The following is an 11,775-nucleotide window of genomic DNA, read 5'->3' as shown; positions in this document are numbered from 1 at the left end:
GCAAATAATAAGTTTTAATGGCTCCAAAACACATTATTACAATCAAAGGGAAGCAAAAAGGAAAACTCATAAAACTAGCCTGACCGGTAAACCTGTTGTAGGAAAAGTCTTCTTGCAGCATATAACAATGTCATTAGGCCTTGTTCAATATTTGTAAATATTTATACTATAATTTTACATAAAACTCATGGAGGAAAAAAAAACAAACGTTTCAGCTTTAATATATTTTAACCATGATACTGGTTTGTGACTAAGAGGGTAAATGCATGGGGGGAAACAAATCAGGTCTCAGTCTTTATTTAAAAATGTTTTAAGTGTTTTTGGAGCGATCCCTTACAGAAGTCTAGTCACGTTTCAGCTTGAGGTCATTGCCGGCCGCTCTGCTTCCCTCTCATCCAAGCATGGATCCTCTCCTTCAGCTCAGGAACTACAAGGCAACAACATTTCAATCAACATCACGTGACTGGGCTGGATTTGCTCAAATGTCTTCGGTAGAACAGTGCTTGTGGTTACCTGACTCCAGCATGCTCTCGGTCAAAGGCTGTCTGTTGAATGGATCAGTGGGCGAGTTGAGCAGGTGGCGCAGGATGATAGATCGGTCCATAACGTTCCCGGAAGGCAGAATCACGGGGTCAGTCATAAGAGTGTCCATCAGGGGGTCTGTTATAACAAAAGACACATGGGTAATAAGATGCACAAATGATAAGTATATTTGCACAAGTAATAAAAAATATGGATTATTTGTGCACTATGGGATGGCCAAATCATTCAGAACCGATTTGTGTTTTATTTTATGACAATTATACTACTACTTTTGTAATTGATTAAAGCTATAATGGTAATCACAATTTAAATTTAAGCAATTGCTCCGCCCTAATATTTTCGACAATGAAATCATAAAATCCCCTTAAGAGTATGAAAAGAGTTTTAGTTTAGTCATTTTACTGACCAACTATGAAATAATAAACAATGCATGCATTATGAAAGCCACATGGTAGACCTATCAAAACTAAGAGTAGACTAGATTGAAATGTCACAAGGCTGTTACAGTTGAACTTGAACGCCACAAAAATAAAACTGGTGCTCCCAGCCACATTGAAAGCTGAGCCATAGACCTCCTGTCCGACACACTTTAGCCCATGGCGGTGGGTTTGTGGGTGAATGAAAATCAAAGGAGGTATGCAGAACACATTCTCTGTCTAGATTATATTAAGTCTGTGGTTGGAGCGTGGAATAGCTCTAAGCCGACTATATGATCTCCGTGAGCCACAAAAATCTTCTGCAAATGTTTGGAATTCACACAAGCTGTCTATACTAGCCGTCTCCACCGGGTCATGGAGGTTGTGTAAACATCACGGTACTACAACTGGACTGTCCTTACAAAAGCCAACGGCAAACATGTCAGATATTTATTTAGCCTCATCAAAACCACATGAATCAGGTTCCCAATAAAACGACGGGCAAGGCCGAGGCACACACCTTTGAACTCGTCTGGTGCGTCGCTGTAGTCCATTTCAGACTGGGAGTTCTTGGCGACTATTTCTTCCACTTTGTCTGACAGCAGCTTGAATTTTTCAATGGCTATGGAGGACTTTATACCAGCTTTTCTCATCTTTGAGATTACCTCTTCAAACAGCTCTCTGCTGTATGACCTCTGAAAAAAACAAATCAAGTCAGAAAAATGTCTATAAGATGTTTACGCTTTCGTGCTTCTCTTGTGTTAAGTGTTAAGACATCAAAAGAACTAGATTATTTTTGAATTATTTTTTCCACAATAAATCCTCTGAGTAAATGCTAACCTGGTCATCTGCAATAGCTTTAGCAAAGCGGGCACAGTCTAGTTGCAGGTAGATATCAGTCAACTGGTCGAGCAGCTTCTTGGGCTCAAAGCCATATTTTTCAGGGTTCTCCACCTTAAGGTCTCGACATTTGGGACCACAAAGCTGCTGGAGGTTATAGTTCAGCATTGCAGCTAAGCGAGGTCCAAGCTCCTGTAAAAAGATGCAAGATTAGACTCAGTTTATTTTTAAGCAAATTTTGTTTTATTGCTTTGGAATAATAAACACAGCACTCACAGGTCTGAGGAAAGGCTTCTGAACCTGCTTGGTGAGAATGTGAAACATTTCAACCGTTTCAGTGGCGAGGGCCAGATAAGATCGCGAAACACGCTCGTCCTGAGTCAACTGGGACTGACGGCTCTGCTGCTGCTCCTGCAAAATACACATGTGTCAAAATACACTGAACAACTACCACATTAACATTAAAGGAAGACTTTATTAATCCCATGGGTGAAATTCATTCTTCTCTGCATTTGACCCATCCTTTCATGTGGCTGGGGCAACCCACCAGGAGAAATGGACCCATCTCCAGGTATTGAGCTAGGCTTGGTTACCCATTACCTATTGTGCATTTCCATCTCATTCACATCACACTCATTCATTCTAGAGCTCTATCGATAAATCGGCCCACCGATATCGGGTTGTTTTTCATCAGGCACTACTTGATGGAAAAAAACATCAAGTACCGTAGCTGGACTAATGAAAGGACCCTTCCTTCAGATCCATGCGGCCTTCGCACAGTGCATGCACGTGCCAGTTTCGCGTTATGTTCCGTGTTAATTTCATAGAGAGGAAACTGACTATTATATTCTCCTGAGATTAACTAGTAAAAAAGATGTTTCGCTTATGTAATTGTAAAGCAGTCTTTCTCAGTGTTGTATACTTTTAATTAATATTATAAGAATAAGTTATATAATAGGAATAAGACATTTCAATGTAAATCGGCTGACCAAACTATGAAAAAAATTGCCATCGCCCATAGAAAAACCCATACCGGTCGACCTCTAATTCATACACCAGCACACATGGGCACTGGAGGCAAGATTGGTTAAGCGTCTTGCCCAAGGACACAACTACCTTACATACCTTTACTATACCTTACAGCCACTGCTGCCCCACAGTGTCACCTGGTATTGCTTCGCTTCTCAAAGTGGTATGACCACAACTCTCAAACAATCATAATTGTGCACATTAAAAAATAAAGTAGACAAACTCTTGGTAGTTGATCCCATTGCTCTTTGTTCTTCATCTCCTCTTGCACTTCATGGATCCTCTTCAAAGATTCGAGGCTCTCATCCAACAAGAAGGTGGTGTCATTGATGAGCATGTTGATGTAGCGCACAAACTGCTTACCAGAGCTGAAGGAGACGACAGGATATGCAGTCATGTTATGTCAACTTAGACAACCACAGACATGCAGATATGGTGTTGGGTAGTACAACTCACTTAAACTCCTCCATAAAGGTGCCATGATGACCCATGTTTTGCCACAGACTCTTGAAGATAGTGCTGATGTGGTACCGTATGGTGAACTTGTCATAAAACTCGCTGGTCGCACCAGTATGCTCGACATCTGGACAACCAATAAAACAATTAACAATCTGCACACAGAATGGGCCTAGTTAAAATGTGATCTGGTAAAATTACCTGTATAAAACTTCATGAGGGCCGGGACCAGCTGTTTGATCGCTAAAGGGTGGTTTTCCATCATTTCAAAGAATCGCTGAGTTCGAGGCTGCACGGCAGGGTTAGTGACAAACAGCACCTCCACCAACTTGGCGATTAGGTAGGGGTTTCTGATGTAGTTCTGACTGCAGATGAACACCACCAGGAAGGTCACTATGTCTTGTACACAGGGCTCATATAAAACCTGGGGGGAATACCTGCAGAAGAAACAAAGACACAGATCAGTCCGCTGAGGTCGAAGGAGGCAATGTTTTAGAGCTAGAAACAAAACTCACTGCACAACGAAAAGAAGAAATTCAGCCACGTCTTCGATGTAGAACTCTGGCAGAGCAGCAAAGCTTTTGGGCACCTCAGGGTTCAGTGGCAGCGTCATGCTATGTGGAGGTAAACACAGTTAATGCTCTAGCAGTTTGAATATGAAAGAAAACATGTCTAAAAAGGCATCTTCAGAACTCACTGGGGGTAGGCAGGGTCAACCATACGGAGGATGAGCTGAATGACAGTACTGTAAAACTGCAGACATCTCCGGAGCAGGTTCTCATCTAAAAGACCCACGTCAGCACAGGCTTTGGCGCGCACTAATTTCTGAGAAGCGAGTAGCACACATGTAAATACACCGTCATATAATCCAGAATATTTAGTTGGCCACAAACATCCACCTTAAGCTGCGTTTTGCATCTTTTGAGCATCTCTCTGTGTCGACTGGCTAAAGGAGAGTCTTTCCATTGACTTTCACTGTTCTTTAGTTCTTCTACAGTCCTGCAAATCACAAAACAGATGACAAATTAGACATGCTGTACACAGATGTTACTGATATAATGAAAGTGAGTGTGAATGTTTGGTCAGTGTTTTTTACCTGTTGAGCTCGCGAATCGCCCGCAACCGCCGAATGTAGCGCCTACAGCTTGGCAGGATGGACAAATGATGAGTGTGTAAAGTCAAAAAGAAACACTCAGTGGGGAACTTTGGGTCTGGGAACTTTGAGGGGTCCACATCTGTTAAACGCAGAGGAAAAACAAAACCTGGGTACAACATTTGCGTTTTTAATCTCACACTAGCAATGATTAGTCTAAATTTGGCGAGCTTACGTAGTTCTGAAAGCCAACTCTTAAGCTCCTCCATAGTAGCTTTGAGGCGCGTCTCCTCTGGACTAACAGCAAGGCGACATTGTGGGTGAAAAATATAAAATGGATCCACAGTCTCCAGCTTGATCTTCATGCTCAGCTGCTGCAGCACCCACAAGAAGTTCAGCATGAAGCCATCAGTCGAGACAAGATTGTCATTGGTCTGAGACAAAATAAGAAAAGATGTAGTTACAATACAACAAACAATAAAATGTACAATGGAATACATATTTTCAAAGAATAAAATAATATCTGGGCTAATTGTTTTTAAATGTCTCACCTGCATCTGGGCTTTTTTCACATTGTAGTTGACAAGAGCTGCCATGTAGCTGAGGGCCATGTCACGGGTTTCTCCATTAAGTAAAATGTTATGGAGTATTTTGAAGAGATCCCCCTGATAAAAGTGAAGGTTATTTTACAGTTGGAAACAAAAAAATATGCCTAAACTAATATGTAGACGTACTCGTGCCGATTCCAAGTAGTGCTGTAAAGATTGGCTGACGACTCGTGTGTTCTCCATGGTGATTGCAGGGCCAGAGAAATACTTGTCCCCAACTTTAGTCTAAATAAAGACGAGGACAAGAAGGTGACGTCCATGCATCTGTTCATTGAATATAAAAAGGTATCCTTCATTAATTGGTAAACTTACATTGTCTTCAGCAAAAACCGAGAGGCTGAAGAATGCTCCAATATACGAGAGTCTCTGGATCTCTCGCCCACAACCCGGGCTCACAGTCTTGGGTGACCATAGAGGCAATGAAGTCACCTGGGGGAAAAACGTAAACATTTATAAACATATGTGTTGGAATATGGAAAGGGTTTTTAAAAGGTTAAATTAGATCAACTGCACTCACCAAATTGCAAACAGGATGGGTCTTTCCAAATTTGATGTCACATAACTCAGCTAAAGCCTGACGATTAAAAACAAATAATTTCAGCTACCAAGAAAGGAGTTGAGCAGAGCGAACCTAATGAAGCAGATGTTTTATCAAATCATCTTCATCCATAAGCAGAAACTATTCTCATTCTTCTCACAGGAGACATTCACAGGCCGCGTCAATCCTCGGAGTCAACATCCTGAGGTGGGTGACTTTCCTTCCTGCTGCAGAATGTAATGTCAGGACAACGCACAGAATCTTCTTACCATTAGTGGGTATTTAAAGTTGTCGCTGTCGAAGGAACATTCTTTCACTGCCAACGCCAGGCCATGGAGGATTGGAATGAAGATCTGAACGCGTAAAACAAAAGTTACATCCAAGCAAATAAAGTCGAACTATAAATGAAACAACAGCAATATATTTCTGCAATATAATCTGCAAGCCCTAAACCCAAAATCTATTAAACAATGATGAGGTTGTATTCTTTATGTACAGCACAGTAATGCTATGGTAACTGGAATGAAAGGATAAAGACAACATCATTCTAAAGTATCCTGTAAGAAATAATGTTTGCTTGTGAATAATAACACTGACTCTACTGTATAATAAAAGACTATCATGAGCCATGTTTAGGTGACGATATACAACGCTAGGGTCCACATTCACCTGTCTGAACACTTCTTCCTCCTGGTGAGTAATGCGGACCAGTTCTTGTATAAAGCCATAGGGAAGGTTGCGACACAGCATGTACGGGACCAGCAGAGAAGGCTGCAGAGGACTCCTACATAAGCAAAAGAAAGGCGAAACAGTCAGCAACATCACATGTAGGCCGTGAGTGCGCTGAGCGAGTTTCCATGGAGACTGGGGTGCAATGCAAAGGAATAGGGCAGAGTGTACCAGTGACAAATGACAGACAAAGCAAAGATGCCGATTACCTACGTTTGTAATGAGTTTCTTACCGGGGATGGGTCAGGGCACCTTGAAGAACCAGGGCAACATGGGAGATACATTGAGAGCGAATGTTGCTGAGGAGAAGGCTGACATTTGGTTGGCAACAGATCTAAGGGAAACACAGAAGACACTTTCAGAGGTGTTCAGAAATGGTGCTGCATATTTCACAGAAGGTCTTTCCTTGACTGAATGCGATGTAGACACAATGTTCTAGTTTTGAAAGACATTATACATTTCAATTGACAGGGAAAGAGTCAAACTTGCAAAAGGAGGACACTACACGCATTCTAACAAAAAAATGGTACCTTGGGAGCTTTTCTTTCCTCCATACCAACACTGTCAAAGCGCTCGATGAGGTAGTTCAGCATCTCCGTCTCTTTACAGGTTTCGATGGTGAAGCGGTCACCCGCAGAGTTGCAGGACGAGCTCACTCCACATGCACCAAGACTAAAAAAATAAAAGATAAGCTCATTTAGACATGTGAAATGGCAGTGGGGTGGAAAAGGAGTGTTCCTGTACTGTACAAAAGGTTAGTCAAAATCAGCATCCGGAGCATTAAATAACAAGATATGCAAGTCAAGCAGCAAGTGAAGATAATCCAGCCATTTCCAAAAATAATCACACAAGATTTCTTTGATCGATACCTGAAAAAACAGCCTTAACACACTAAATAATGTTCAGAAGTAGCATGTTAACATCAACATTGAAAAAGATGCCACCTCTAAACAAACCCTTCAAATAACTCATGGTTTCCTACATACAGAGCCGTTGAATAATTCATACAGAGGCAACATAATTTGAAGTCATTTGAAACCACTGATTTCATTTGTGATTCCGCACATCTATGTTACCATTTAGACAAATATTTCAGTCTATAATAATTTGAACTTACCATGTCTATAAGAATGAACATTTTAAATGCCTTGAGTGTTTTGAAAGGCGCTATATAAATCCTGAGTATAATCATTGTTAAGTTTATCAAAATGTTGTTCTAGTAATGTTTAACATAGCTGTTGTATTGCAATTTGATTTCATTGTGAAGCCCTTGTTGTTGATCAAAGGTTCAAATGCTTTCCTAAATCTCCAAAGGTGCAGGGACTTAGTCGTGTTTAAATATAGAGTCTACGTTGATTGTTTACCCTCTTCACCTTGGTGTGTGCTGTTAGTGGAACCACACACTTTACAAGCAGAAAGCACACACCGTGCAGCAGCGTGTACCTGAACCCAAATTGAACCAGAGAATAATCCTCCTCCTCCTCCTCAGACTCCTCATCACTGCTGTCCTGATTCACGTCAGACAGCGCAAAGAACAGGGCCGACAAGGGGCTAACACAAAGCCAACCAGACAAGGAAGTGCGGGAGGAAAACAAAAACAGTGAAGGAACGAAAGAAAAGGAAGAAAAGATGGAAGATAAATGTAGAAAAACTGAACTATAAATGAAAGCTTGTATAGATAGATATTTTGTATACAGTAGATTGTTTTAGAAAAACGTATTACTGCTACACAATTCCACCATAGGCTGCAAATATTATTCTGAATTTCCATTTGCCTCCTTTAATCTTTAAGCCTCCAATTAATTGGAATATCATAATAAAATGTTATTAATCAGTCACAAGATGGGACAATTCTAGCCTGAGTCTCAGGCTTGACTAAGTCTAATCGTCTAACAACTTCAACTCTAATCTAGTTGAATCACTAAGTCTAATCAAAACAGTGAATAATACAGCAGCAAACCATGCAATGTTAATATAATTAAAATGCTAATAGGAATTGGACATATTCCACGGTTAAACAACAACTTTGTGAATAAACTTTTTCAATTATTGCAGACCGTGGCGTACTAAATGTTTGAGTAATTCTGTTAAGATACCGGTACCTAGATGGTGGAATCCTGGTAGCAAATGCAGCATGTCTAGCCCTCGTTCGGGGTGAAGGAGGCACCATAGGCAGAGGTGCTGTGGATGAATTGGTAGAGACCCTGGGGGAGTTCAGTAACTGTGGGCTGGGTGGGGGCACAGGGACAGGGGTATTTGGGGGGACAACAGGTCCCACTGAGCTGGGAGATGGACCAGAGAAACTAAATGCTCTGTAGCCAGAGCTAGATGGAGAAGGTGGCACCCAGGGAGTAGAAACAGCATAGGGCCGATAACGCTGGGAGATGGGCAGAGGGGCAGAAGGAGGGTTTAACGTATGTCTGGGACCAGCTGTAGTAGGCGGGCTGGGGGGAACAATGAACTGAGGGGTGGATGGTGTGGATGGTGTGGATGGTAAAGAGGAGGTACAAGGGGGTGGAGAGGTCCACGTGGCTGCTTCCAAAGCCATCGGATGAGGACTACCACACCCATAAAGACTGAAAATAACATTGATCAATTAATGATAAACAGCTCTAGCGCGTCCTAGAGTCTTGTGTATTGAATTATAAAAATGGTAACACTTGCCTGGACAAAGAGCTAGCTCCAAAGGAGGCCGTACTGGGGCCAATGGGACTGCTGCCTTGGCTGGAGGGCTGTACTAGGGTCAGCCGGTGGTCAGGAGATTTGGCTGCTGCTATTGGCTGAGAGGTGGCAGTTAAGCTCGCAAAAGGGTTATGGACAGGAGACTTTGTAGACATCGTCAAAACCTCCATCAGGATCTGACTGATCAGGTCTTTGAAGTCAGCATAGACTACACCAAAACAGAACATATTTCTTAACAAATATGCAAGTGCATGATGTTTTTAAATGGTCACCTTTGTTGATAACACCTACCATCTTTAGGGTTCCGCTGAAACTCTGAGGCAAGGGACGGGAGAAAGATGACATCTCGGTCCTGCTCCTTCCACGACACACGCAGGATCTTACCCATGAGCTGCAAAGCCTGCTCCTCGGACACATCAGAGTTTGAAGCTGCTTCCTGAAGCAATAAATAGAGCAGTCAGAAGTTTAGTTTATTCTTTTTTGAAGGGACAAAGCCATAGCCATTAAGCTTGTAACAAACAAAGATGTTCCAGAATCTAGCTAAGTAGCTTATTTCCATCTGAAGTCCCTACAGTGACAAAATGACCACATAAACGTACAATTGTCATTTACCTTTTCAGTCAAGTTTCTTTTTTCTCTGCGATCACTGTCATCCACCTCCATGTTCTCTATTCCTGAGTCCACGTCCACCTGGGACATGCTGCAATGAAAAATATTATGAACTGTGGTGCAAAGAACTGAATCTTGTCAAACTGAGAAGACACATTTTCTTTAATGAAACTACAAGTCATATTTTACCTCTTTTCACAGGAGGCTGTGTCTATGTCCATGCTCTGCGACCGTGACAAACTCTGGGACTGGGTCTCAAGGCTGTTGGAGGGAGAACTGGAGAGGGAACTCACACCCTCACTACTCTGACTCCCAAAAGCCACTCCTACAAACAAATGTCAAAAACATGCAATTTGAAGACAATATCTTGATAAGTGTTAAATCCGATAATGTTTATATAAAAAAAATATATCAGCTAACACCTTCCTACACAATGGTGCATTCAAAAGTAATTATGTGTGTAAATGGTCCACAACAGATGCTGTTAAAACACCTCACTGGTATTCCACCAACAAAAGGAAACAAAGGGTGCTGTTGCACCCACATGAGCTGCTTTTTCTAGAGCCAGTGAATTATCAGTTTGCATTTTCATACTTCAAACTAGGACACTAAAAATCAAACTCACAGCTTAAACAATGCAATTTGTCTCAGCTGGTTTTGCAGTTCAAATATAAAAGTCACAAGTATAAAGGTCTCTTTCAGAGACCTCTGACCAAGGTTTTTTATATGAGCCTCAGAGTGTTAAAATCCCTTTTACACCACAATAACTAACTAACAATAGATGCTACGGCCCAAAGCATCATTCTTACCAGTTGTGCCCATGGGGGATGTGGCAGGGGTACCACTGTGGACATTAAGCCCCAAAGACTGAGAGGCAGCTGGTGGCATGGGCTGGTTTGCACCTGAGGGTCCAGGAAGGGGTCCAGGCGGGGTCTCTCTCTGTGGGGAGGTCAAAGGTGTGCTGAGGGGGGTACTAGGCTGTGACGTGGGCGCCCCTGCCAGTCGGGCCAGTCTCCTTCTACGAATCTTGAATGAAATGTTATAATCAATTTAATTACAAAAACAAAAAAATCACTTCATACTATACAGAAAACATATTAATAGAAAGGTGATACATGCATTGCATGTTATTGCACGTTAAAAACTAAATACTTATACATTTATCTGTGAAAATGTGTAGAAGCCTGTCTGATGATGGTGCGTATGAAATGAAGCACCAGATCTATGGCCAAACACTGGGGCTCACTGGGAAACGGGGATTGCACAATGGTGGCCCAGTTTGTTTTAGTGCCGAGTCGCCTCGCAGGCTAATTTTCGAATGTTAGCAAAACAACGTTAGCAAATGACAGCTAGCCTTTTCCAAACAACACGTCAATCAAGTCCCGGGCCCAATCTGACGATGGCAAACATATTGATCGTGAAGGAAAACAACATGTACATGATCCATTTCAACCCGATCTCTAATTGGGATAAATTTAGCAGGCGTAAGCATCTTACTCCGGTGAAAATAATGAACAGTGACAGGGAGGTTTAACAAAAGACAACCTGTAATCTGTCAAAATGACCAGAAATGTCCAATAAATTATTAATAATTGTTAAATCTATCGTAAGGGAGTCTCTTATAACGCTGTCCAATAGTTCATTCAAGTCTCTAATTGTCTTATTTTTCATAACTTAAGGCTAGCTTGTGTTGACTAAAAAGCACTGGTAACGCTAGCTCAGGTAGTAATTAGGAAACACGGAGTTTCTAAAAATAATAGCACTTAGAATATCTGCATATCATAGTCTAATGACAGAAGAGGGTAGAATTGATGAGTAACGCGTTATAATGACGTTATTCTACTTTGTCGTCTTACCTCATCTGCGCTCAACTCCTCCATTGCAGCCAAGTTAGCTTAGCTCCCCGTTTCACTTTCAACAGCCTCCTAATGTATGCCAGCCAGAGCCAGCTAGCTAGCGTCTTCAGAACTAAAAATGCATAGTCAAGCTCCCCTTTTAAATCGGTGTCAGCAGTGATTGTCTTCAAGTCAGTAACCACCACGCTAATATATAGAGGATGGCAACACACCGCTCCCCGAAATAGGATTTTGTTCGCTCTATAAGGAATGAAACAAAAAGAAAGCGGCTCTAGTTTAGCGTACGTCAAAATACAACAGCGGCCATTTTGGATCTACACTGTGACGTGTCACGTGACGCAAGAGCTTTGACGGGATTTTTTTCTTTTTCAAAAAA

The 11,775-nt window shown here is 41.8% G+C and overlaps 1 protein-coding gene across 3 annotated transcripts; it reads right to left on the bottom strand.

Annotated features, from left to right (window-relative positions):
- ube4b (ubiquitination factor E4B, UFD2 homolog (S. cerevisiae)) lies at window positions 1-11,723 on the bottom strand. 3 transcript variants are annotated; one of them, XM_072450162.1, is made up of 29 exons: window positions 11,400-11,723; window positions 10,353-10,569; window positions 9,733-9,868; window positions 9,547-9,634; window positions 9,226-9,370; window positions 8,917-9,142; window positions 8,355-8,828; window positions 7,696-7,803; window positions 6,783-6,924; window positions 6,486-6,586; window positions 6,193-6,307; window positions 5,793-5,876; window positions 5,503-5,559; window positions 5,298-5,414; window positions 5,112-5,210; window positions 4,929-5,042; window positions 4,613-4,811; window positions 4,381-4,519; window positions 4,184-4,283; window positions 3,982-4,109; window positions 3,800-3,898; window positions 3,486-3,721; window positions 3,285-3,411; window positions 3,052-3,196; window positions 2,076-2,210; window positions 1,800-1,991; window positions 1,480-1,654; window positions 514-660; window positions 1-427 (listed from the first exon to the last, which is right to left on the bottom strand). In XM_072450162.1, the coding sequence occupies exons 1-29, from the start codon at window positions 11,421-11,423 to the stop codon at window positions 366-368; spliced, it is 4,131 nt and encodes a 1,376-aa protein (XP_072306263.1). In that variant the 5' UTR covers window positions 11,424-11,723; the 3' UTR covers window positions 1-365. The 3 variants fall into 3 exon arrangements, with proteins under 3 accessions (XP_072306263.1, XP_072306260.1, XP_072306262.1); XM_072450159.1 differs by lacking the exons at window positions 7,696-7,803; window positions 8,355-8,828 and having other exon boundaries at window positions 11,400-11,722; XM_072450161.1 differs by lacking the exons at window positions 7,696-7,803; window positions 8,917-9,142; window positions 9,226-9,370; ... (2 more) ...; window positions 10,353-10,569; window positions 11,400-11,723 and having other exon boundaries at window positions 8,355-8,850.
- Between the last annotated feature and the right edge of the window lie 52 nt (window positions 11,724-11,775).

Source organism: Eucyclogobius newberryi, unplaced genomic scaffold, assembly GCF_026437365.1.
Source record: "Eucyclogobius newberryi isolate DKJ021-1_F unplaced genomic scaffold, fEucNew1.0.hap1 SCAF_17, whole genome shotgun sequence".
NCBI lineage: Eukaryota > Metazoa > Chordata > Actinopteri > Gobiiformes > Gobiidae > Eucyclogobius > Eucyclogobius newberryi.
Note: the sequence above shows the minus strand (reverse complement) of the source record. Positions and strands in the feature narration are given on the sequence as shown.